This window comes from Pseudorasbora parva, chromosome 18 (genome assembly GCF_024679245.1).
Source record: "Pseudorasbora parva isolate DD20220531a chromosome 18, ASM2467924v1, whole genome shotgun sequence".
NCBI classification, from domain to species: Eukaryota; Metazoa; Chordata; class Actinopteri; order Cypriniformes; family Gobionidae; genus Pseudorasbora; species Pseudorasbora parva.
In genome coordinates, this window is record NC_090189.1 from 42,806,839 (window position 1) to 42,814,965 (window position 8,127).

General features: G+C 43.2%; 1 protein-coding gene across 1 annotated transcript; it reads right to left on the reverse strand.

Annotated features, from left to right (window-relative positions):
* Positions 1–2,982: 2,982 nt before the first annotated feature.
* Positions 2,983–4,957, reverse strand: LOC137046392 (zona pellucida sperm-binding protein 3-like). Its single transcript, XM_067423585.1, has 8 exons — positions 4,412–4,957; positions 4,112–4,230; positions 3,934–4,037; positions 3,680–3,857; positions 3,451–3,568; positions 3,288–3,370; positions 3,124–3,215; positions 2,983–3,053 (listed from the first exon to the last, which is right to left on the reverse strand). Exons 1-8 carry the CDS (start codon positions 4,955–4,957, stop codon positions 2,983–2,985), a joined length of 1,311 nt encoding a protein of 436 aa, XP_067279686.1.
* Positions 4,958–8,127: the final 3,170 nt, after the last annotated feature.

Here is an 8,127-nt window from a genome sequence, read left to right on the forward strand (position 1 = left end):
TCAAGCCCTGCTGGCCCTCGGAACCGACCAAGAGAGGTGCTTCCAGGCCATCGTCCAGGCCCAGCAGGAGGACCGCGAGAGGTTCCGGAGCTGGGTAGATCGGGAGGTTCACACCGAGGCCGCCGGGCAGTCCACCGCGCCAGTTCACGTGCCGCTGCACAAGATGGGGCCACAGGATGATCCGGAGGCTTTCCTGGAACTGTTCCAAAAATCAGCGGACGCCTGCGGGTGGCCCCGTGCACAGTGGCCGGTGTGTTTGATCCCCCTGCTATCCGGCGAGGAACAGGCGGCCGCACAACAGCTACCGGTGGCGAACCTCCTGGTCTATGACGACCTGAAGAGGGCCATCATCCAGCGGGTCGGCCGGTCGCCGGAAAAACATCGCCAGCGCTTCCGGTCCTTGGACTGGGGCGATGCCGGCCGGCCCTTCGCGATGGCCCAGCAGCTCCGGGACTCATTCCGCAAGTGGCTATTGGCCGGGGGAAGCGACGTGGACCAAGTGATCTATCTGGTGGTGCTGGAGCAGTTCATCACTCCGCTCCCCAAGAAGACGGCCGAGTGGGTCCAGTGCCACCGGCCCACGTCGCTGGACACAGCCATCGACCTGGCGGAGGACCACATGGTGGCGTGCCCAGGGGTCGGCGAACCACTAACTTCTACCTCTCTCTCTCCCCCCTCTGTTTCTCTCTCTCGCCCTGTCCCTCTTCCTAGGTCCCGTCCACCGGGTCCTCCTCGTGTTCCCCCCAGAGGCCGGGGGGCCCAGGTGGACGGGACATATGGGGGCAGGGGGGGATAGTGCTTCCGGGGCTCTGCTCTCTCTGCGCCCGTTCTCCAACCCACTCCCTGCCACTGGAGCGGCGGGTAGGTCTGGGCTGGCCTGCTGGCATTGCGGGGACCCGGATCATTTCGTGGACAGGTGTCCGGAAATGGAGATTGGGACGATGATCCGGGTCCCGGACGTCCCCCAGGGCCACCCCCAATCAGGCTGGCGAGTACCAAATACTGAGAAACGGAAGCAGGAGAGAGAGAGAGAGACGGACTGCTGACGCACCCCCCTGAGAGACTGAGTTAACCGGAAGCCGGAAAGGCCGCAACCCGGAAGTGAAACTGTTCCTGAGTGTTTATGAGAAGTCACACGCTGAAGTGTGCACGCTGTTTTTGGAGTTGAATAATAAAAGTCGTCAGCAGGCTAGCCGATCCCCGTGTCCTCTTCCTTCCTTTCTTACCGAATCACTACATCCCTTCAGAGTGTCCCACTCTATCATAGTCACTTAATTAGATTTTACCGTTTCATTTGAGAAAGCTATCATGTCATGAATACAGACACTTGAAGGTCTTCACGGCAACCTGTCAAAATTAAAGTGCGGTTTAACGTGAAGAAATTAGAAATATATTAGGCTACTGTTGTACAGTAGATTTAGCCATGTCTCTATGTAATAATATGTACTACTAATAATAATTATGCCTAGATTGTTGCTTTTACTTGTTTTTTTATAAACAATGTCTACTTTTAAACAGCATACAGCCTTAAATTTAAATGTTTATGTTGTGGAAATTGCAGTAAATTACAAGAGACAAGTTCTCACGTTGACCACACATGTACGTGTAAAAATCTAAAATGATGCTGACAAGTCCTACATCAACACCATGATCAACACGCATTCAGAACATTTAAAGTGACCGCGATCCCTGAACAGTTATGAAGAAACATGCTAAGAATAAAGTGCTGCCTTTATAATCAACAGTGTATAAAAATGTTTAACCACAAAGGTGAATTATTTTTGTCACAATTACTACATTGTATAATTTAATTATAATTATCATAAAGAAAAAACTCATTGAATGCAATTATAAATAACTTAAATAGTTTAAAAAAAGTATGGTATTGGTACCGACTACTGGAATTTTGTGACATCCCTAATTACTCCTAATATTAAATTACTACCACTAGTAATATAAATTGGAGATGTTGCTGATATGATCATTCATAGTAGTAGTAGTAATAGTAGAGATTTTTCCTTATTTTACTATAAATCATTTACTCACAAATCTGTTCTCTATAGAAATAAGCATTTTTCAACCATATGGCTGTTTGGTAGCTGTATAATACTTATTGTACATTGTTGCTATTTAAAAAAATAAGATGAACTGTTAATAAATGAGAAACTAATCATCTTTGTGATATAGTTATTGTTGGTAAAATATGATAGTATCACATCATGAGTTCTCCTGTGATTCCCAACCCTGATAGTTATGTAATACTTGATGTACTGCTTAATGCTGCATATTTGTAATACTGCTGTGAGCGTGTTTCAAAGACAACATCTATGGGATTGATGGTAAAAAAAAAAAAAAAGCTCTTTTCACTGCAGTTATCAAGCTCACTATTTTCCCTCTCTCTTTGAAAGTTGTGAAACCGTTACTGCATTTCCATTTTGCCATTTGAGCAAATGGTGACAATATTTAATGTAGTCCTCCAGTCACCACTATAAAAATGAACTCAACTACGATGACTTCCACTCTGAGAAACCCAGAAATGTGAAAAGGGTCTATGAAGCTCAACATAAACTACACTATCACTGAAGTGAAGGCTAATGAGTATTCAGTTGATAAAGGACAATATAATGTTACAACTAAATAGTAATAGTATAGAGTAGGAGATTTGTGAACAGTAGTGGAACTAAAGGGACCAAATGAGTGCTTATGCCGTAAAGCCAGCCAATCATGAAACCGTGTCAAGCAGCCGCTCTGGAGAAGCTGCGCAGAAAGCACTAGTCAGCTGCTCGAGCCACTTACAGCACTTTGGAATTGGCATGATCTCACGTCAGACAACTTCTATCCAGAATGCACTGGTAAAGTAAGCCACTGACCAGTCTGTGCATTGCTGCATGAAGTTGAACAAGCCTTTTGAGAGCACAGAAATATGATAGGGAGAACAAAAAAATATAACAAGTCAGATACAAGCTAGAATTGATGTCAGCTTTATTGAGGAACTTTCTTTTGCCCTTGAACCACCACAGGACCAAGTGTAGCCTTGCCTTCCCACTGAACACCTAGAGAGAGGAGAGCCAGGTTAGAGCACTTGCAACGTCAAACGCAACCTTAAGAGCAAAAGTTACTAACCTCCATAGGGAGAAGCAGCAATTCCACCATCAGGACCACATGTTGAGTCACAGCAACCACAAACTTGGTCATTTCCATCAGCAGCAAACCACCTGAACCAAGACAAAGACACCACCTTCAACATGAGCAAAGTCAGCTTTAAAATAAGATAAAGTGCAACGTACCCATTGGCAAATGAACAGGACTTGTGCTGAGCGTCACTGGGTGCAGAAGCAATAGTTGCCTTCACAACACATGTTATGTAGATCTGCAAGGGATGACAGACACGTCAGAAAACCAAAGATGGGAAGAGAAGTCGAATTAACTCATGATATGCGTAGTTCATACAGAAGGACTGAAGCTCTCCTGGAACACGAACGCCTCCAGCTGGATCTGGACCTTGTCAACCTGGGACCGAGGCATGAAGCGGGAGCTGGAAGCTGTAGCCTTGGCATCCACAAAGCACCTGAAGACAAAGAGCAACTCAACTATAGAGAAAGTGAGCAACTAGACCCTAGCCATGACTGGTTAAAAAGCAACCAAAACGGTCCTATAGCATCAAGGGCCATGACCTTACCCATGATTCTCAATGAAGGAATATCTCGGAAGGGAGTTCACATCAGGCCCTTGAGTGGCCACACAGCTGTCCACAAACACACGCAGAGGCACATGATTGTACTGCTTCACAGATGCCTCAATGTTAATAATGCCACCCAGGAAATAGATGGATGAAGGTCTCTGACTGGACCAATCATCTGCAGAGAAAGAGGGAACATTTTAGAAAAATAAAATGTAAATCCTTATTCTTGTTTATCAAAAACCTGTACCAACCCATCATAAGCTTCAGGGAGAACACCAAGACTTCTTCACCAACCTCCGTTGAGGCATAAGGGACCCATGTTGGCCTCAAGGCATCACTGCTTACATTCTGAAGCCTGTGGTTCATTAAAGGACCCATTAAATGGGCTCCCCGTTGCGCGAGGGGAAGTGAAAGTCACAGACCACTTACCTTTGATAGTGGCATTGAACACCAACAACTGCACCCTCGACCCGGGTAATCGGAGTACCTGCAAGAGCCTCAGGGGTGTAGGTAAGAGAGAAGGTGTAGACAAGCTCATCCTCATTCATCTGGAAGAGATTGAAGTAGTTAAAACAACTGTTCCTCACTAAGATGATTGGGTGAACCACCCTTTTAAGAAAGGTTTATACCAGCTGCCCTGGCATTGCAAATACTACAGCCATGTGAACTGACACTCCTTGAGGACTTTGGATATCCTCAACTAGAATAAACAGATTCAGGAGTACTTACCATCTGCACGCTGTTGCAGTCCTGTAACTCATACTCAAAGATGAGCACCTTAGACTGAGAGTCCTGACCAACAACAGGACAGCCGCCTAAAGACAGGCCAGTTGGCTGGATCAAATGACCATTGCTAAACAAGTCCTGCTGGACCTCTACAAGGACCCGGTTCTCTCCGCATTGAACCGCTACGCTGCTGGGAGTCACGGGTTGCCTCAACTGGAAGTTCACCGCCAACTCGCTCTGCACCTCGGGAACAATGGGATACTTCCAATCCAAAGGCTTCACTGGACCCTGCAACACCTGCTTCTCCTGAAGGCCAAAAGGCTCCTGTGCAAGGCCTCCGGAGGAAGAACCCAAAGGACTCTGAAACTGAGAAGACACTTGCAAAGTGTTCCGGAGCCCTGGAGGAGAAAGGGCAGGACTTCTGGAAGCTGGATCTGATTTTGGCCCCATGCTTCTTGGACTTTGACTGTATCTCAAACTTCCCCATGCATTAGGCAGATCAAATGCACCAATCACAACCACCACTAAGACACCTTTCAGAAACTCCATCATAGCAAACTTTGACACAAATGCCACAACACACACCAGTGCTTGGCTTGGCCATTTTGTACAGCATTGAGTGAAGGTGGCTCCCCCCCTTTTAGTTTAATTGATTACCTTTGATTCTCCTCTGGACCTGTAGAGTTTATCCATCTCTGGCACCCACAGCTCTGCGTTTTGTATAATATATATATTGTATATATATATATTTTGCATCCATTTTGAGCCACTCCCAGATGTGTTTTTAAATCAGATACATATCCAATATCTGGACATCTGACCAACGTCTAAATATGAATATCTTATTCCCATTGGCAGTCCAAGCCACCACAAGGCCAGAGTAACACATTTGGCCACAAAGATAGCTTTTTATGTCGTATTATGAAGCAGATGTGCCTGTATAAGCTCACATTAAAATTACTGCTATTATCCGGTCTATCCGTTGTCAGATTGAGCTGCAAACATCCATGACAGATTTGAACTTATCCAAACAGGAAAATAATCATGGCCACCCGACATGAATTTTCCGGCAAGGAGCTAAAAACCGAAACATGAAGTCCGACACTTTCTGCTTCCTATATCAATCAATCAAAATTGTATTTATATAGCACAATAAATACAACAGTAGTTGGCCATTGTGCTGAACAAGATATTAGATATAATAATGCAATAATAAAAAATGAGTTTACATCAGAAACACTGATTTCAAATCTTTAAAATAAAAATAAAAAAATAAAAAAATACAAATTTTAAAAAACAGTCAAATACAGTTGTAAGCCTGAGAGAAAAAGTAGGTTTTCAATTTATATTTAAATTCAGACTCTGTGGATACCAATCTTACTGAAAGAGGAGAAAGAGGAAGACTATTCCACAACTCTGGACCAATAATAGAAAAAGCACGGCCACCTCTTGTCTTAAGTCTAGATCTGGGAACCATCAGCAGTCTTTGATTAGAGGACCGTAACGATCTAGCAGGGTTTAGTTTCAGTAGATCAGAGAGATATTTTGGAGCTGATCCATTTAGGACTTTAAAAACAAAAAGCAGAATCTTAAATCAATTGTACAGCAAACCGGCAGCCAGTGCAACGCTTGTAATATTGGGGAAATATGATTAGCTTTCCGTGTTCCAGTCAACAGCCTAGCTGCCGCATTTTGGACCATCTGGAGACGACTAATATTGGATTGGCTCATCCCAATATAAAGAGAACTGCAATAGTCAAGTCTCGATGAAATAAACAAATGTATCACTCTCTCAAACTCTGCAAATGTTAAAAACTCTCAGCCTTAGCTAATAATCTTAATTGGAAAAAACTAGATTTGATTACAGCATTAATCTGCTTGTCAAATTTAAGGGCAGAATCAATAATAACACCCAGATTTTTCACAGTGTGTTTTACATTAGGGACCAAATCTCCCAGGTCACCATCAGCACTTGCTAAAACATCAGTGGCCCAAAAACAATAACCTCACTTTTGCTCTCGTTCAGATGCAAAAAATGTAAGGAAACCAAGACTGAGCTTAACGCTTTTTTGTCGTTTTTCTTTAAGGACATATAAATTTGGGTGTCATCAGCATAAAAATGAAATGACACCCCGTGTTTAGAAAGAATAGTCCCCAAAGGAAGCATATATAACGAGAACAAAGCAGGGGCCAGAACGGAGCCCTGAGGGACTCCATAATCCAAAGACGATACAGAAGAGGAGAACCCATCAAGACAGACAGAAAATGTTCTAGCATTCAAATAGGACTTAAACCAATTTAAAGCACAACCTTCAATTCCCACACATTGTTCAAGTCGTGAGATCAAAATGTTGTGGTCCACAGTGTCGAAGGCAGCACTTAAAGGGTTACTTCAGCGATTAGCATATGGCCTTGTATCAGTAGAAACCCTGGAGTGTATTCAAATGATTGTGCTTTCCCCCCTCATATCCCCCTGAGACAAGAGATTTATGCATTTTATTTCTGGAAAAATTCCTCCTATGATGCAAATTGATGATATTTGCATCATAGGAGGAACGTTTGGCCAAAGGCTAAAGACTACAGCCAGCAGAGGGAGCCATTTCCGCATGTTTTGATTCTGCGCATGGGGGATGGGAGATTACACTCAGCTCAAAGGGAGAGCTCAGCTACAGGCACTCATTTAAACGGAGCTATGGTGAGCAATGTAAGTCTTCTAACTTCTCAAATTAATTTCTATGAAAGTTAAGCTTGCAAAGGCATGAACTGAAACGCGTGCCAGACTGAGCTCGCGTTGTGAATGCATGCTGTTGTGAGTGTAGTCACGATTACCTCAGCTATCATCACGAGAGCTCATCAGCTCATTTTTTTCACTCCTGCAGTTAGTGCTCAGTGCTGTGAGACTCGCGTGGTGACTCACTCATTATATTGAACACACACGTTCAGTTTTTAATTGTAGTGTCTTCTCTAACTCAGTCACTGTAATCAAGTTGGTGGCTTTGGGAATGGCCTCATAGGGCAGCGAAGCATTCTGGGAATTGTAGTCTTTCATCCCCATGAGACAAAAATACATTTTTTGTCTTTTCTCAGTCTAGAAGGCACCGAATTAAAAAATAATTTCACATTTCTACTACATTGAGGACCCAGTTTAAATACAGATTCATCTTCCCAGCGCTGAAGTACCCCTTTAAATCTAACAGTAAGAGTATTACCGAATCCCAGTCAACAGACAACAAAATATCATCGAAGACTTTTAGTAAAGCTGACTCAGTGCTGTGATGTTTTCTAAACCCAGATTGAAATTGTTCACAAACACCATTTAACTCCAAATGCTTCTGCAATCGCTCCAAAACAACCTTTTCTAATTTTTATAAATTAGAAATAGGTCTATAATTTGAAAGAATTATTGGATCAAGGCTAGGATTTTTAAGTATTTAGGAACAACACCTGTAAGAAGAGACTTATTTATTATAGCTAAAATGCTAGTCCCAACAAAATCAAAAACCTGCAGCAAAAAATGGGTCGGAAAAATGTCATGTATACATGTGGAAGGTTAAGCTGCTTAATAATATCCTTAAGTGAATTAAAAGAAAGTGTCTGAAATTCCTTAAAAGGTAAAACACAGAGAGAGAAACAGATGGATCGTAGCTTGTTAGTACAATGTTTTGTCTTATAGCAGCAAGTTTACCTGTGAAAAACTTTAAAAAGCTTTGACAAACAGA

Excerpts from the sequence above, each read along its gene's own strand:
- LOC137046392 (XM_067423585.1), bottom strand. The coding sequence starts at position 4,957 with ATGGAGTTTCTGAAAGGTGTCTTAGTGGTGGTTGTGATTGGTGCATTT. Across the intron at positions 4,038-4,111 it reads GTTCAATGCCACTATCAAAG|GCTTCAGAATGTAAGCAGTG; the intron begins GTAAGTGGTCTG and ends AATGAACCACAG. Across the intron at positions 3,216-3,287 it reads TCCTGTTCATTTGCCAATGG|GTGGTTTGCTGCTGATGGAA; the intron begins GTACGTTGCACT and ends GTCTTGGTTCAG.